General features: G+C 46.0%; 2 protein-coding genes across 3 annotated transcripts in view; one reads left to right on the top strand and one right to left on the bottom strand.

Moving 5' to 3' along the window:
- Erich6b (glutamate rich 6B) overlaps window positions 1-7771 on the top strand; it is a 35126-nt gene extending 27355 nt beyond the window's left edge. The window contains exons 10-13 of the mRNA XM_028754275.1: window positions 2778-2863; window positions 3026-3178; window positions 4877-5108; window positions 7562-7771. Of these exons, the coding sequence (XP_028610108.1) occupies window positions 2778-2863; window positions 3026-3178; window positions 4877-5108; window positions 7562-7771 (681 nt within the window). The remainder of the gene's footprint in view (window positions 1-2777; window positions 2864-3025; window positions 3179-4876; window positions 5109-7561) is intronic.
- Window positions 7772-13143: 5372 nt separating this feature from the next.
- Cog3 (component of oligomeric golgi complex 3) overlaps window positions 13144-18241 on the bottom strand; it is a 51089-nt gene continuing 45991 nt past the window's right edge. The window contains exon 23 of one of the 2 annotated variants that reach the window (XM_028754241.1): window positions 13144-14883. In XM_028754241.1, the coding sequence (XP_028610074.1) occupies window positions 14854-14883 (30 nt within the window). In that variant the 3' untranslated portion in view covers window positions 13144-14853. Of the gene's footprint in view, window positions 14884-15995; window positions 16332-18241 lie in introns of those variants that run through there. The other variant, XM_028754243.1, reaches the window with a different exon arrangement.

Genomic DNA, 18241 nt, shown 5'->3' with positions numbered 1-18241 from the left:
AGCAAAAGCATGTCTAGGGTAGGGACAGTACCAGAGAAATTCTCAGGCATGGGGGTGAGGAGTACCGCAAATGCGGTACAAACAAGTATGAAGGCCCTGCGACATTTCCCCAGGACATCTGTAAATCAAGGAGACATGACCAGCCTTGATCATTTCCTGCCACTATGCTGAAATACTGAGGTCTTTAACTTAAGAAACAGGAAAATTTCTTTTGATTCACAGTCTCAGAGGTCTCGGTCCCCAGTTGCTTGGCCCTGTGCCTTCAGGCCCGTGCTGAGTGAATGTCACAGTGGAAAGTCTGTGGCTGAGCAAAGCTTCTACTGCACAGTGAGCAGGAAGCAGAAACGCCAAGGAAAGGGCCAGGGTCTCCATTTGACCCCCCAAGGTTCTTAGTCTTCTTCCAACTAAATCCACACCTCCCAAAGCCTCTACCAGCTCCCAGCAGTGCCATCCACTGGGGACCACACCTTCAAGGTGTAAGCTTTCTGAGGGAGGAAGATCCAAACCTTAGCATCCACTGACCGCACAGAGCCACTTTCTCCAGGACACTAAGGCATGGACAGTGCTCAGTAGCTACCGGAAGTAAACAGTTTAACAAACGCTTGCTCACATTATGTCCACTTACTTTAATCTCGAAGCTCTTTGAGTGGTTTTCCTACGAGATGGATCTCAGAGACCTCGGCTCTTCTATCAGAGTTCTTTATCATCTCAGAGTTCTGGTGTCTACTTGCCTGCACAGAATTCACAAAGCTAGAAGCCACATTTAATATGTCCATCAATGAGGACAATGCCCGTGAGCGCCCACATAGCTGCAAGGGAGCCAGGCAAGGGTCTCCAGCTGTTGTGTCCAGGGAGGAATTCCATCAGTTTGCCTTCCGAGGAAAATCAACCAGCCATGTTCAGACGATCCCAGTGGCTTTGTCTTCAGTGGGGTGGAATAGATTAGAAAACCAGCACCATCCACCATAGTGGATCTTCTGATCTCCATACATGCTCAGCACCCTCTGTCTCTCAGTCCTATGTGTAGAAGGGAAATCGAAGCAACTTAACCCAGCTAAACTCCTGCAAACAGAGGGAAGGGTTGTCCAGGTCACACAGATCACGGTAAGGGTTAGAAGTGTCACTAGATTTTGGCTCCCTCACATCCCTCCACCCTCCACTCCCACCCTGACCCTCCCTCACTTCCAATAAACTAAAGGAAACATTCTCTAATTAGCTTCATCATCAACTCTACTGGAGACACATAGCTTTTCTAAACACCCGCGGGATGTGTGTGATGATGCAGCACACAATAGCCCACTAAACAAACCTCAGCAAACATCATTTAAAATATGTCCTCCTGCCCCTATGCATTTTAATTAGCAACAGTGATGGTGTCACCAAAGGTACCACACCCATTGTCAAATATCAGCACACTTACATAATTCCAATGTCAAAGAAGAAATCATATTGATCTTTGAAAATATTAAGAATGAACTAAAGATTAAAATAAGACGGTTTCACTTCTAGGAAACAGCTAAAACAATATTGGGCCTCGCTGTTTCATCTCCTCATAAAATGCAGGGAGAGGTGAGGAATCGTGAAGAAAGGTGAAAATCCAAGGAGTAAATTAGCATCCAGAGCTAGGAAGGAAACTTACAAGACAGAAAAAATAGAATAAATAAAACATAAACCAGTCTGCAGAAAAAGTAGCAAAGCAAGCAGGCTTCCTGGCAAGACTGATCCAGGGGGAAAAAATGTTTTTTAAGTTATAAATATAAAGAAGGAAGACATATAAACAGAGGAAGCCAAGATTTTTTTTAACACCATATGCAAGCTTTGTATGGCAATAAATGCAAAGTTTTACATAAAATGATAATTTCCTAGAAAAATATAATTTATTAAAATGAAATCAAGAACAAGGCTTTGAAAACCTAAATTTGCCAGTGATATGTGTTGAGCTGTCTTCCCATAAAAGGACACGTTAAGGTCCTAACCTCCAGTGCCATAGAATGTGGCTTCATCTGCAAAGAGCATCCTTGGGAATGTAACTAGTCAAAGATGAAGGAACACTGAAGAAGGGAATGGTAAGGCAGGACCCTACCCACTTTCAAGCCATCTGAGGACACAGACTACCACAGGGAAACAGAGGCAGAGCCTGGGGGGATAGGGGGAATGTGTGCCTGCGGTGGCGGCCAATCACCAAGCACTTAGGGGGAAACAGGAGCCGCTTTACTCCCAGGTTTGAAAGAGCTAATGCCACCCACACTTCATTTCACACATGTTACCCCTGCAATAGTCAGAATATATTTCTTTTTTTTTTTTTTTTTGAGATTATCCATGTGTATGAGTGGTTCGCTTACATGTACATACCTGTACCATGTAGTCCCTGTGAAAGTTAAAAGACGGCATTGGATCCCCTGGAACTGGAGTTACAGATAGCTGTGAGCCATTATATGGGTGCTGGGAATAAACCTGGCCCTCTGCAAAAGCAACTAGTATTCTTGACTTCTAAGGCATCTCTCCGGCCCTGAGAACACAGTTCTCTAGAACGAGATGGCCTAGGTGAGTAGAATAAGAGTTTTCTATCTACCTGTGCATGCCCCAGCACCACACAAATGTACCATGGATCCAGTCTAGTCCCCTCATAGGAACAGATAAACTGAGTTGGTAGGAGTCACAGGCCAGCCAGCATATGGGTGCTCAGAGCAGAGATGCAGGAGCCGAGGATGCTGTGGCTCCATTCACCTTTGAAGGACATCTGTCACCTGCCTGCCTTCCTTGTCTCTTCTTCCCAGGTACATCAAAGTGATGGAAAAATAGCTGCCTACCACAGTGGGAAGAGCTTCCATATTTTCTTTCCTAATGGCACAGGCCAGATATAGTATCCACTGAGGAAGAGGGTTGTTCCAATTGACACCTAGATTGTTTGTGATTCTGGCCTAAGATGTGGGTTTTGACTGAGGACTGTGTCCTCTTCGGGGTCTAACCTTTTGGGGGTGGGGGGATGTCCCAAGAAACCGATTGTGTCTTAACCAACTCTCAGCTATCCGTCAGGGAACCTGGCTCTGCTCATCTTCTGCAAAGGAGTTGAAAAGCTTACATATATTGTTCTGGAAGACTCTGTACGAAAAAAGATCCGAGGCCTTGTTACCAACACTGGCCATGCCACCTTCTACAATGAGGACGGAGGGATCTGGTAAGTTTGCGTCTTCAGACTCCAACACTTGAAACACATAGAAACTGTGTGGTGGAAGTCTGTACATGCTGGGAACATGAGAAAGGGCACCCACAAAGGACGAGTGCAGACCCTGTCCTCGGAGGAGGTGCCATAGCATCCCCCAGTGTGAAAGGGCAATCATGGTCACTCTGACCGCAGGCTATTTATTGGCTTCACCTCCAAACACCTCTCAAAAGTCCAACCTTGTGAGAACTGACCCAGGAGGCCCTGGGTCCCACTATTCCAGAAGCTTTGGTAAGGGGTTTCAGAGACAAGCATACCATAGAAAGAATCCAGAATCAAAAGACATATTCTAAATATTTCATTAAAATCAAACTTGTTTCTTAAATCCCTTTACAGTTGAAGATAACTAGGTTCCCTCAAACCATCCCTCACTCTTTCTCAGTACTTCCTGATCCAGACGAGGTGGGTACAGTATGGGGGACGCATATTAGCTTGGGTTAGTTAACTTATTTTCATCAAAACCAAATTCACTTTTAATTCCAAAAGTCTCCTCTTATCCACTTTGCCTTGGCTTTCAGACATCATTCCCGGGTTGGCTTTCTTACCCTGAGTACCATCCACTCTCCCCTGAAGGTCATGTGTGTAGAATGTGCTGTCTGCAAAGTCACATCCCAGATACAGGACGCACATGGGCTTGAGGCCAGAAATGTAGTTAATGGTCACAACTCTTGTCTGGTGACATAAGTAGGATCTCTTCTCTCTAAAGTTTTAAGTCCAGAAGAGAACTTGGAGAAATATAGAATCTGGCCACTGTAGGTGAAGAAACGCGGACTCAAAGGGTGACAGTCACTTGCCCTGAGTTGTATAAAAAATTATAGGCACAGGATCTTAGGGCATTCACTCTCCCTGATATAAAGTTAGGTCTAAAAGCCATCAAACAGCAGCTACAGTCCCAAGATCTGTCAACAACCAAAAGGCAGGGAGACGGTCAGAGCAGAGGTGAGTGCTGACTGCATCCAGAGGATTCTACTCTTTGGGTCTTAGATCCATAGGGAAGAGAAGAACACAGAAAAAGCTCTGGAGAGAGCATAGGAGCAAGGAGAGAGGCTCAGGAGAGGAGGCTGTGCTGTGTGAGGCCAAGGGAGGCCATGACTGAGTCTGAAGACAGAACCTGGACTCGAGTAGACATTCTTTGTTGGGACCTCTCTATCCTACTATCTTAGGGTTACTATTGCTTCAATGACCAAAGGAGCAAGTTGGGGAAGAAAGAGTTTATTACACTTACACTTCCCCATCACTGTTTAGCAGGGAAGCAAGTCAGGGCAGGGACTCAAACGGGGAGAAACCTGGAGACAGGTGCTAATGCCGAGGCCATGGAGGGTGGCTGTTACTGGGTTTCTCCTCACGGTTTGCTCAGCCTGCTTCCTTATGGAACCCAGGACCTCTAGCCCAGGGATGACCATCTGGAGTGGGCTGGGCCCTCCCGCATCAATCACTCATTAAGAAAGTGCCCAAAGCTGGATCTTATGGAGGCATTTTCTGAATTTCTTAACTCTTCCTCTTAGATGACTTTAGCTTGTGTCATGTTGACCTAGCAGTCCCACCAAAACTTTGTGGGTCCAAGAGAAGGACGGGAAGTGGGAGGGTCAGAGGGACCAGAAGCCTGTAGCCTGGCCCCAGCACAGTCCTATCTGACACATCTCCTTCTCTTAGGTTGAGTCTGAGCAAACTTCTGGGCTATTACTTCCCCAAAGGCAAGCAGCGGCAGAAGGCCTGGAACTGGTGGGACCTGAGCATGCACGTGCATGCGCCCCCTTTCATGTGCATCACGTTGAAACTCAACAAGTACATCCGTGTACAAATACGGAGCCAGGACAAGGTCATCTTCTGCTTCATCCCCCCCAAGCAGAGGCGGATTTGTCTCAATATGGGCACCAAGTTCAAGGTAAAGTCTTTACTCCCCTGACCAAAAATCAGACAAAGGGAATCTAAGAAGGGAGTGAGAGTGGAATATATCACCCCGAGGACCCAGTCTACAGGACCTACTGCTTGCAACTAGGCTGTACCTCCTGCTTTCCATCATCCCCACCAATAATGCCATCATATTCAAAATCCATCAAGGGATTAACCCACATCTAAAAACACTGCCACACATAGAAGTGTGCCTTAGTAATCTCCAAGATGATTCTCAGTCCAATCACGTTTTACAATTGTCTTGGTTAGGGTTTCTGTTGCTGGAACAGAATACCATGACCAAAGCAAGTTGAGGAGGAAAGGGTTTCTTTGGCTTACACTTTCATATCACTACTGATTGTCAAAGGAAGTCCGGACTGGAACTCAAACAAGGCAGGAACATGAAGGCAAGAACTGATGCAGAAGCCATGGAGGGGTGCTGCTGGCTCTCTCTCCATGCTTGCTTAGCCCGCTTTCTTATAGAACCCAGGACCACAAGCCCAGGGATGGTACCATCCACAAAGGACAAAAACCTCCCCATCAATCACTAATTAAGAAAATGTCCTATAGGCTTGCCTACAACCTATTCATATAGAAGCAATTTTCTCAACTGTGGTTCCCTCCTCTCAGATGACTTTAGCCAGTGCTAACACAAAGCCACCCAGCACAGCCACCAAGGTTAACCATTGCCTTTGTTAGGGTTTTTATTGCCGTGAAGAGAGCCCATGAACACTGCAACTCTTTTTTCTTTTTTAATTTAGCAATTTATTCTGTTTAGTCCACAAGCTTTATATAGCTTTAGTTTAAAAATAAAATAAAACAAGTGAAACCAAGACACTGTCCAGGCCCTTCCAGCCTGCCGAATACAGAAGCTCATCAGTTGTGTGTGCCAATGAGAAGTGTAAGGAAAACCATGAATGGGAGTTTCATAAAACAAATTCATATAACTGAAGAGTCCTTCCTGGGTCTAGTCAATCACCTTTATAAAAGAGGAAGAAAAGGGGGAAGAGGAAACAAAACAACACAACCTGAGGGAGAAGACGCAGAGTTCCAAATCAGCTTAGGAACTGTCGCACAGGGCAGCCCTGCAGCCCGGGAGGGAGCAGTGCTCAGCTCTAGAGCTGGGATCCTCAGCAGACTCCACAGGCATCAGAGCGAACACTCATTCACTCAGACCTCGGTGGTACTTCAACAGTGGTCTCACTTCTGGGCAAGCTTACAAACCTATACAAAGTTGGAAGCATAATTTACATGGGTGCTAAGAGTCAAGAGAAAAGGAAGAAGGGGGGAAAAAACCCATAAACCAACCTCTGGGGAGAGGCAAGGACATGGTCCACAAGATTTTGTAAATAAGATTTATTTGTTTGCACTGTCCCTGTCTTCAGACACACCAGAGGAGGGCATCAGATCCTATTACAGATGGTTGTGAGCCACCATGTGGTTGCTGGGAATTGAACTCAGGACCTCTGGAAGAGCAGTCAGTACTTTTACACTGCAACTCATAAACAAAATCATTTATTGGGGACTGGCTTTGATTTCAGAAGTTTCATCCATTGTAGATACAGCAGGAAGCATTGCAGCACTCAGGCAGACATGATGCCGAAGGAGCCAAGAGTTCTACATCAAGACTGGCAGACAGCAGGAAGAGAGTGAGCCACTAGGCCTGGCTTGAGCAACTGAAACTTCAAAGTCCACTCAGTGACATACTTCCTCCAACAAGGCCCCATCTATTCCAAAAGGGCCACACCTACTCCAACAAAGCCACAATTCCTGATAGTGTCACTTCCTGTGAGCCTATGGGTGCCTTTTTTTTTTTTGGTTTTTCGAGACAGGGTTTCTCTGTGTAGCCCTGGCTGTCCTGGAACTCACTCTGTAGACCAGGCTGACCTCAAACTCAGAAATCCGCCTGCCTCTGCCTCCCAAGTGCTGGGATTAAAGGCGTGCGACACCACTGCCCGGCTATGGGTGCCATTTTTATTCAAATTACCACCTCAACCGTACTGCCTCTCTTTTTCTCACATGCATTTGTGTAACATGCTAGCGCCTCAGGCTTGCTCACCAGGGAAACCAATGTCCCAAAGAGCTTCACTTGTTCACAGTAGCCCTGTCAACAGTCAAAGCAAGATGCAAGGTCCTTCTCGAACTCAGTAGTCTCACATACACACCCGGAAACAGCACAGACCAGCAGACACGAGGGCTGGCTCCCCTCTAGTTTTGAAGGAACACAGTATCAGTGTGTATCAGATCATGTGACCATAGGAGAAGGCCAGGTGGGCATCTGGGACACAGCAAGAAGGCTGCAGGTAGCACAGCTGGTGAGTCAGACCTGTCCTCGAGGGTGAAAGTTCTAGAGAAATTCATCATGGCCACGGTGGGGCTAAGTCATGGTAGGACCCAGCATCAGAGCAGCACTGATCCTCACCCAGCCGTCTACTTACCCCACAGCCTATTAACTCAAAAGTGCACCAAGCCTTGATGGAGAAGGTGGTCCTGGAGACAGACCCCCGCCCAACGTCCTGGAAGATCCAAGTCCTTCTGGAGAGAATAATGAGGAGTCTGAGCGCCCTGACACTGTCTGATTTGGAAAACTTCATAGCAGTGGTTCAGGTGGTGCTCGGGGACCTCAGTGAAAAGATATCTGAAATCTGGTCTTAAGGCAGCCACCAAATTGTCTCAGACCTCCACTGCATGTCTTGGGAAAGGAGGAACCGCAGGGCAGGGCACATACAAAGACTTTGAGAGTCAACTTGTAGTCCAGACCTGTCGTAGCTCTTTTCTTAGGGATTAAAAAAATAGGGTTTGTGAGGGGGGAGTTAAACTGAATCTGAGGCTGGGCACAGAGAAGGCTTAGTGGTTATCCCTGATCTAACCACTCAGAGACACATTATTATCCAGTAAGTAACCCTAGCCAACATCTGTCTGTCCCCTTGTTCTCATCCCTGCGGTACAGAGATTCTTCTATGACTGTCAGTACCAGTGCTTGGCTTTTACTCAAGACACACACCACCAAGCTCTGTCTTTCATTATCTGTGCATTTCTAGGCAAGCAGCTTTATGCCTCCGTTTTGCCATCTGTAAAATGGGCCTAGAAATGACTCCTGCCACGACAGAGTCAAGAGTATTGAATTCATTCATGCAGGTTGTATCTTTAAACAGTGAACCCACATGGCAAGCATCACTGAAGTTACTAGTTGATCGGCCCCTCCCCAAATGTGTGTCACTAAGTTAAGGCTGGGTGTCTGCATTTGCCTTGGTTTACAGGATCAGTCCCATCCTCGGTTGTAGGTCTTTTTTGTCATGATTCTAACTACCATTTACCAGGCCTGAGCCATGAGCTAGCTTGGCTTTGTGCTAAGGGCTGTTCAAACTCCATCTCATGGGGCTCTGTGACACAGGTAGTATTTTTGTTGAGGACACAGAGTCCAAGAGAGGCACAATGGCTTCCTTCACATCCTCTAAGCTACCTGTCGACTGAGTGACATCACCTTTTTAACTCCATAGTTATTACTTGTATGACTGCCCACTTCAGAGTATCTCCAAACCTCAATTACCCCCAAACTCTTCTGCCTTCCATCCACTTTGTTGCAAGACTCACACCCTCTAAAAGACTGTCTCAGCCACTGAGATGTTGCTGACATTCTACAAGTCACACTCTACTCGAGCCTTTGGCACACTGAAGAACAGTGCAGAACACTCTTGCTCATGCCAGGCTGAGATTGCAATAGAAAACCCTCACTCAAGGACCCCACTGTTTGTGCACTGCCTTCAAGACTGTCACTAACACTGACTCAATCACAGATGGCAGATGGCAGATGGCCCACCCAGCTCTGTCACAGCAAAAGAAAACCTAGACAGAAACCCAGCACCAGCCTGCACTTAGGTCCCTCAGCCTGAAGCTGACCTAAGTCCCACAGGACCCAAAGTTCACTCCTCAAATAGCTGGGGTTCTTTGGGTCATTAGAAACAACCATAAACTAACTACACAGACCAAAGCAGTAAATACCTGGTCACCTAGCTAAAACACTTACCCAAAGAAGTGGCAGTGATCTCTGGATGAGAGACCAGGAGCCCAGAGCCCAGGAGGCCCCATCTTGGGATGCTCAGCTTGTCCTAGAGAGACTTTCTGTACATTCTGGTTCATGGGCGTCTGTCTCCTGAGCACTCGAGGCTCCTAGTGGTCTCTCATCCACCCTTATTTCCTTGGATGACTTTGGTCCAATCCAGTGTGGCAAGGGAGGATGGAATTATGTAGTAAACAAGGCTCCATGATAACCTAGGCATTGGCGGAGCAGTTTGTAGAAAAGGAGGAGTTAAGCTTGGTGCCCACCCCTGCCACGAGGTGTCTTTTATATAAAGAGACATGGGGTACCCATTCTTCCCAGGATGACCCTAACCCCAGCCTCAACCAAAAAGGCTGAACACCTTCTCAATCCAGCCTGAGAGTTAGCCATTCTCCAGTGTAAACAGTGACACCCACTGGCCACCTCTGTGGCATACTCCCCTAATAATTTCCCACTGGCTGCCACCCACCATCACCTAATGCCACCAGCCCCAAAACATCACCTAAGCAGCTGAAGTGTAGCTAGAGAGAAGGCTCTCAGAGGTGCCACACGGTCACTTCTATGGAACTGTCACCCCTTATTGGTGAGTGGTGTCACTGCAGAATCAGAACACTGTTGGAAGGTAATGAGCTGGGACAAACATGGCACTGTGCTGACATCCCCTGCACAACATCAAAGGTTTAGTGACCTCGTGACACTACATCTCTGCTCTGTGTATTAGAAGCCCAGGTCCTCAGGCAGAGGACCTTTTCAGAGGTGGGGTCCAGTGCAAGGAAGTTGGGAAACTGGGATGTGTCCTCTAAAGACCCGGCTGCTCCTCTTCCTTCCTCGATGCATAAAATGAGCATCTTTGCTTTGCTCTGTCGTTCATGTCCCACCATAACACTCAAAGACATGGGACCAGGCAAGCATGAGCTGAAGCCAGGAAGCAAAAGCAATCCTCATTTCCATGGTCTCAGGATCTCACACACTTGTCAGGACAGCCTAATGCTATCTGTGCACTCTGTCCCTGACGAAGCTGAGGGGTATGGATGGAGCCATCACCACCACTCACACTACTGCTGTAGGTCACCCTGGCAACTTGTTCTGTTGGAGAAGGGGGTCCTGCTTTGTTTGTGATGGTCAAGTGCATGTCTGCCTTGACAAACATTTCATGCATTTCGGAAGACCATATATACGCTAACTTTAGAGTATCTAATTTGCTAATGGGAAAACTCAGGAAAATTTAGGCTTTGGTTCATCATGTAAACTAGCTAGCTTCTTTAAAACAAAATCCTGAGGGGAGGGAGGAGATGGCAATCAAAAAAGTTGAGGATGGTCAAAATCACTAAGAACTCAAGAGGGGCAGGGAAGGGTCCAGTAGGCAAAGTGCTTACCAGGCAAGCGTGAGGAACTGAGTTCAGATCTCCAACACTCAGATAAATGCTGAGCAGATGTTGGACCGCAACTCTAAGCCCAGAACTCAGGAGGCAAGGAGAGGATTCCCGAGGCAAGCTGAGGGTTAGACTTCCCACTTCAGGGAGCTCTGAGTTAAAGAGACCCTGCCTCAGAATATAAGATTGAGAGAGACTGAGAAAGGCTTCTAGTATCAAGTGTGGGCCTCCACACACACATGCAAGCATGTGCATACACATGTGTGTGTACTGGCATGCACAGCAGTGGGGGGTGGACTGAAGAGATGTGACCATGCAAGTAAAACATGCAGACTGTGAAAAATCTGTAAGGGAGCAGACAGGAAGAGGACATATAGACTACATACTAGAAACTGAATCTGTTAGATGTGCTACTACTACTGGGGCTTGAAAAAGAATATTATTCTCTAAGAGACTGGTGCTAAAATATTTAGGAGCAAACTGTTTTAAGTACAACTTGAAAATATTTCAGTAAATAATTGTGTGGTACTACACACCAATTAAAATTCAATTGTGTGAAAGAGCCCAATTTGGTTAAGAAAAATTATCTCAAGATATACATAGAAAAATCTGGAAGTTAAATGCCAAAACACATAACGGTTGGCTTTGGGGTGGAGAACTCACTCATGAGACTTCCATGTTTTGTACCAGAATTCAAACACTACAGCTGACTAGTCGTGAACATATTTGTATAACTGGAATTTTTTCTAATCTGTATTTTTAAAGGGGAATAGACATTTGTCAGACGACTGTAATAGCTGTCACTGCACTGGTTTCTACCAGCCCTATCCTTTTTGGAAGGGTTCCCACAGCAGCAAGGTGTGGTCACCCACACACCAGTACCACCACCTCTACCTGAGCTGAGGCAGGTTGACTGCTGAGCCGGTCCAGGCTCCACAGTGAAATCCTGTCCCTATCAAACACAAAAGGCAAACTAGATAAGAGGAAGCATCCCAGCAAATCCCTCAGTCCTGAATAGGGTCTATCCTTTAACCCAGTAAGACAGGTTTGCTAAATGAGTCATGACATAATGGGCTGAAAATCACTGCTTTGACTGACTGCCCCCTTGAAAAGACTATTTATAATAGGCTCTATTTATAAGGCATCAGCAGAGGAGAATTTAAAGATCTGGGGTTGTTAGACCAGAGGGGAAATACAAACTTGTTTGTATTATTGTTACAGCACTACTTAATTTCAATGAAACCGTCTGTGCTGACAGGACTGGGAAATTGGCTTTTACAGTTTAAAAACAAAACCCTTTCATTCTAGTTTGGATCTGAACTGTCTCCCAAATGCCCACGTGTTAGACTTGTTCTCCAGCCCACGGTGCCACTCAAAGGCAGTACACTGTTTGCAGGAGGTGGGCCTTTGAAGGGGTTAGAACATCCACATACCCTTGTGTTCCTTATCTGGTTCCCAGCCATGCAGGGGACAGCTTGCTTTACTGCTCTTCCCACGCCAATGGCCTGCAGCTTTACCATAGGCCCCAAAGCAATGGGGACTATAATATACATTATAATGGTAAATTGTCTGTGTTGTGCAAGCCATCCCTCAGACTCCTGTTTATGTCAAGAGTCCCCAGGCTCTGTCCTGGGTCAGGCTGGCCTAGTCAGGTTGATCCCTCTGGCTCTGTGACAAGGACAGGAAAAAACAAGGAGGTGAACCATTCCCAGCAGAGGTTACTATTGTTTGTCCCGTGTATAAAAACGTCCACCTGGGAAGGGGAAGCCGAAAGCTTATCCACGAAGAGAAAGTTCAGATTAGCATCTTTTAACTTGATTTCTGTTCAGTGTTGGAAGCCCCAATTTGATATGTTTCCTTTGTTTGTTCTCAATCAGGATGGTCCAATTTGTTCTAGATATTTTGAATGCCTGATTTGACGATGCTTTGCTATTATCGGAGGCTTCTAATCTGCTACTTGCTACTTATTCTATTTGTGTTTGTTATAGAATTAATAAACCCGCTTACTCAAAACCAAGAGTGGCTATGATAGGTTATTCTCCTGACTAAAAAACAGAGACAGTCTCTAATCAATAAATCATTTGAGAGCCAAAACAAGCTTCTAAGTTGATTATCTTAGGTGTTTGTTGCAGTAACAGACAATTAACACCCTTTCTATTGACTCACCAAAATATCTCACAAGCTGGAAGTGGTGGAACACACCTCCCAGCATTTGAGAGGCCGAAGCAAGCAGACCTGAGTTTGAGGCCAGCCTGGTCTACAAAGCATTTCCAGGACTGTAACCGATACACAGAGAAACCTTGTCTCAGAAAACTAAGAAGAAACAGAGACAGTGTCGGAGAGAGAGAAGATATCAAAAATGTCCTTCTTTTTACAATTATTATACAATAAAGCAGGGGAAAGCTAAAATTACCCAAGTGTTCTGATGTCAAATTCTGGTTATAGTAAACAGCACAGCTTGTAAGATGTTATCACTGAGCAGAATTGGATAAAGGAACTCAGGTACTATTTCTTATAAATACTCAACTTGTCTACAACTTGTCCCAATAAAATATTTTTAAAGATTCCACATACTTAAACACATGGCAGCAAAGTAGGAAGCAAAGATCTTTATTTTTTAAAAAAATTTATTTATTAAAAACAGTAATTTCTAGCTAAATAATATAAAGCATTTTAAATTAATTATTTCAAAGTATGTACACTCTGTATAAGTAAACACGTGAAACTGTACAGATTTAAACAAATATTCATTCAGCAAACAAACTGGATCAGTACCACCCTCCCAGCACTTGGTAAGGTACGTGAGTGTTTTCAGAAACAAAAAAAATCAAAGCCCAACAAGAGTCCCCGAACAAGTCCTGCTCTGTACATCAGACTGCTGGGCCACAGCGCTGTACAACGGTCACATCCTCGTTTCTTTGGAAAGGCTATCTGAACACTCAATGTACATATAATACACAGAACTGAATATTACAGTTTATCACATAAGACATGTATTTAAAATAGTAAGTACAATCTTCCTAACTCATTCATTTTATAGCAAAGAAAAAATATGGACCCTCTTACCTTTGAGTTACCCAAAATACAGAGTAATATGCTCTACCAAGCAACAGCCACCACCAATTTAAACTGGGCTGAGAAACAAGTGGCCTGTTGCATCAGGATGGGTCACCCATGTGCACACTGTGCAACAGGTTGCTCCTGGCCCTCCGCCTACACCATGAGGTCACCTGCCCTATTTCAGAGCCCTCAGCACTGTCCCACCCTCCAGACGACGGTCTGAGTTACTGAACTAAGAAACAGGCTACATTTACTGTAACACCAGGGTCAAAGCCAAGCCAATCCCAAATTCAAAGGAAAATTTTTTGTAAGAAAATTCATAGATGCCTATAGTCCTTTGACTCTTGACTGGTGTTATTTAAGGTATGGGCAGTGTTTGCCACACTTAGGTGTTCGGCTGTGGCAGGACTGGGGCACCAGAAGGCTAGTGTCTAGTACAACATAGGCCACCAAAGAGTATTCACTTTATAAAGAATGGCCGCAACTAAGCTCCATCCGTGAGACCCACTCCCCACAGGTCTCCTTCTCTCTAGGCTGTGCCAGCTAAAACACCTTCACCTGTAACTCCCACTCACACACTGGTGCTGGTACTGTGAAGATCCCCATAACCAAGACACACATAACTAGTGAGGAGGACGCAGTTCAAGGAGAGAACCCTACAGGAGGCCTTGGCTTCTTGCAACTGCCTCTGCCTAGTACCAGCCCACAGAAAGACGATAGCCTGAGTCCAGGAAAAGGAAGATGCCTTCTTGACAGCAACCACTCCATTCCAACTCAACCTCAACCCAGCAGGAGGAACACTGCCTCAGGATACAGAAGATACAGAAGTACGAGTTCTCCAAGTCTGTGGACTGCCCATGGAGAGATGCCTTGCAGCAGAGCCACAGGGGCGACTGTGACCTCGAAGCTTTCCAGTGAGCGGAGTTCCTAGGAAGTGCATCATCACTATTTACTACTGTAACCTACTTTATTGCACAATCTGTGTGAAGGGACACTTCACTGTGAAGCGTGGCTCCCTGTCACGTCTTTCCACTGCTGGAGACCATTTCAATGAGGCAGCTCCCCCTGTTGTCAATCTTTGGCATTTTGATCTTCTCCTGCTTCATCCAGGTTTCCTTCTGCACGCAGCACATCCGTGTTCCTCAGGAGCTGTCCCACACAGGGGTCGTGGGCATCCTGCAAACTGCAGGAATCCTCAGGCCTCCCCCATGGGACAGACGGCTGACACTCGTGATCCACTGGGACTACTTAGAAACTGACAGCAGGAGGTTCAGCTGAAAAGCAACAGGGAGGCCTGGGTTAGCTGCACTGTGGACTGTAACTCTCAAAAATCTCTAGACCCAAAAACACAAGGAGGAAAAAAGTCCAGGACATTTACAGCCACTGGAGGTCCTGCTGGGAGCTGTACTTCACTGCCAGCCCAAGCCTCAAGTCACTCACAGTACAATGATGGTGACAGCAAAGCAGTCATCAAATAATAAATAAACCACACAATCCAGGCCACCCTCTTCTACCCAGTATTTTGGAAAGCACCATTGTAAGCTGAATTCTTTAAATGATGATTTTGTTTTGTTTATTTGTTTAAGGTATAGCCCAGGCTAGCCCTAAACTCAACATTCCCCACTTCAGCTTCCTGAGTTCTGGAATTTAAATGGCATTTTGTTTTGAAGACGGAGTCATGTAGTTTAGGTTAGGCTCAAACTCATCATTAGCTGAAGGCAACTTTACTTTCTCATCGCCCCTCTCCCAGGTGCTCAGGTCACAGGCATGCACTAGGCAGGCTGCAGTTTACAGGGTACAAGAGACTGAACCCAATGCCTTCTGCACTGGAGGAAAGCACTGTACCAAATGAACTTCACCAGCCCTCACGGACTGTGGAAACACCCAGGGCAGGCATGCTAGGTGGGTTTTAGCTTACGAACTAACTTTCTCCTCACAGGTGTGGATCATACTTGTCATGGAGGCAATGTGCCAGTAGTAATGGAGGCCTAAGACTCCAGAGCCAGGGACTGGTGGCAACTCAAGAGGAGTAGCTACACAGGCCTGGAGAGCTGTGGTGAGCAGCTGACAGGCTGCTGTGGTCATTAGTCACCTCAGTCTTCTCTGACTGTGCTTCCAGGAGAAAGGAAGCAAATCACCTGCCGCTCCTAAAGCAGCTGTGTGCAAAGAACCATCCCCTCGGCTAGTCTTTAGAGAACCTCTGCAAACTGACAGCAAGGGCGGCCTGGGAGGCTTCCTTCTGTATTCAGGAGGACCAAGCAGGCATCTCTCAACTTCCCCTCAAGGACTGGAGGGAAGCTAAAAGCGAGAAGTTAAAACCCACAGAGAAGTCAGGAGTGGGGTAAAAACTGCAAAGAGTTTTCTTCCATCATGCCTGCATCTTTCCTGCTACATGCTGGAGCTGCTGTTTGTCTGGAATGTTCCCCCAAAGGCCCATGTGTTCAAAGCTTGGTTCTGAAGTGGGGAGACTTACAAGGTGTGGGGCCCAGAACCTTCCTCTTCCTTCTCCATTACTGGTCACAACAAGAGCAGCTTAAGGGCGCCACATGCTTCCCCCACAGCTGCACCAAATGTCCAAAAGCAATGAGGCCAATGAGCCATGGGCTGGAGCCCACAAACTCTCACACAAGCAGGCTTTTCTTTGTCAAGGTGATGGAGGAATGACCACACTGACGCGTATGATCCAGCTACCCCACATGTTTTTCCATGCAATCAACAATGACTACGGAATAAACACAAGTAAGTAGAGGGCTCTACCTCAGATCCTAACCATGGCAGTTAGCTGGGCCTTCATCCTCAAAGCTCTCACATCCTCCCCCACCAGGACTACAACTTCACTCAGAAACAGGAAGTACTGGGCTGAACACCTCCATGAGCCCCGTCAGCTCCGCACCCCGCATCTGTGCCACCCACTCGGGCTTCCCTTACCACAGCTGAGCTTCCTCGACATCTACGACTGTGAGCGATACTAGTATGACTGCTTCTAAGACACAGTCTAGGTAACATCCCCCAGACAGCTCTAGAAAATACAATAGGAATCCTACACGTACCATCTTCTATAAATCTGAGCTGGAAACCACAAGATACTTTATATAATTCAGAGGCAAAATTAAGGCCAGCAAGAAGGCTCAGTAGGTTAAAAGGTGATTGTCCTCAAACCTGATGGCCAAGGTTTGATCCCAGAGACCACACAAGAAAAGGATCGCCTTGCCTAGGTTGTCCTCTGACCTCCACATACATGCTGTGACTCACACACAACACACACTAAATAAATGTAATAAAAATATTATAAAATTAGGCAAACTTAAAATGGGGAAACTTCCTAGCTACTGAAGTCTAACTACATATTTAGTGGTATACTCACACAGAAAATGGTCACCTCAAATTAATTATTTTTAAAAACATTTAGAGGCTAGAGAGAAAACTCTGGCTAATAACACAGACTGCTCTTCTAGAAGACCTGAGTTCTATTCCTAGCACCTACATCAGGTGGTTCACAACAACCGTAACTCCAGCTTCAAGGGATCTAACACCTATAGCCTCTATAGGCACTCATGTACACACACACACACACACACACACACACACACACACACAATTTTAAGCAATTTTTAAAAGTTTAAAAGATTTAGCTTGGCAGTGGTGGCGTACGCCTTTAATCCCAGCACTTAGGAGGCAGAAGCAAGCAGATCTCTGAGTTCAAGGTCAGCCTGGTCTACAGAGTGAGTTTCAACACAGCCAGAGCCGCACAGAGAAATCTTGTCTCCAAAACTGTAGAACACTAGAAGAAGCATTCTAAAATCTTTTTCTAATATGACTCCAACTATCCACATATACACAGCTATAAGAAAGGAAAGGAGGGAGGGAGGAAGGGAAAGACGGAGAGAAGAAAGGAGGGAGAGAAGAAGGGAGGGAGAAAGTGAAGAAGGGAGGGAAGGACAGATTAGAAAGATGGCTCAGTGGCTAAGCATACTTGCTGCTCTTAAAGACAACCCAAGTTCAGTTCCCAGCATGCATATCCTGCTGCTTACAGCATCACTCAACCTCCAGCAGATCTGACCATCCTCTTCTGGCCTCCACAGACACCTACACACACCCACACAAACAACCAGACATAAACAAATAATTTTAAATTTTTAAAAATTAAATCTAAGAAAAAAAGTTAAAAAGTATATGTTGCAACATGGGCAAGCCCTGAAGGCATGCTGAGTGACAGGCACCAGTTAGGAAAGACAATCTGTGACACTACAGAGTGAAATGCCCAGAATATGCAGATCCATGAAGACTAAGGGGAGACTGAGGGAGGGGGTGGGCTGGAGACTGTTAACTGTGAGGGGTTCTTTAAGGGAGTAAAGAAAATGTTACAGAATCAGAAGCCTGGGATGGCTGCACCATCTTATAAATACACTAAAACCTACTGAACTCCACATTTTAGCAGAACTTGGTGTCTATGACTTGCATTCCTAAAGGAGAGAACAACTCTCCCTCCAGCTCTCTCGCATTCCTGTCGTCACACTCCTAATGCTATCTGCATGTGCAGTCCCGTGTCCTCCCCTCCCCGTCTGCACTCACACTTCACTAAGGCTCAACACCTGACCCCCTTCCAAGACTCTCTAGGCCTAAAGGCAAAAA

Source organism: Grammomys surdaster, unplaced genomic scaffold (genome assembly GCF_004785775.1).
Source record: "Grammomys surdaster isolate TR1022 unplaced genomic scaffold, NIH_TR_1.0 125985, whole genome shotgun sequence".
In the NCBI taxonomy this organism is placed as follows: Eukaryota; Metazoa; Chordata; class Mammalia; order Rodentia; family Muridae; genus Grammomys; species Grammomys surdaster.
The sequence above is the reverse complement of the archived record's forward strand: the minus strand, read 5'-3'. Positions and strand labels throughout refer to the sequence as shown.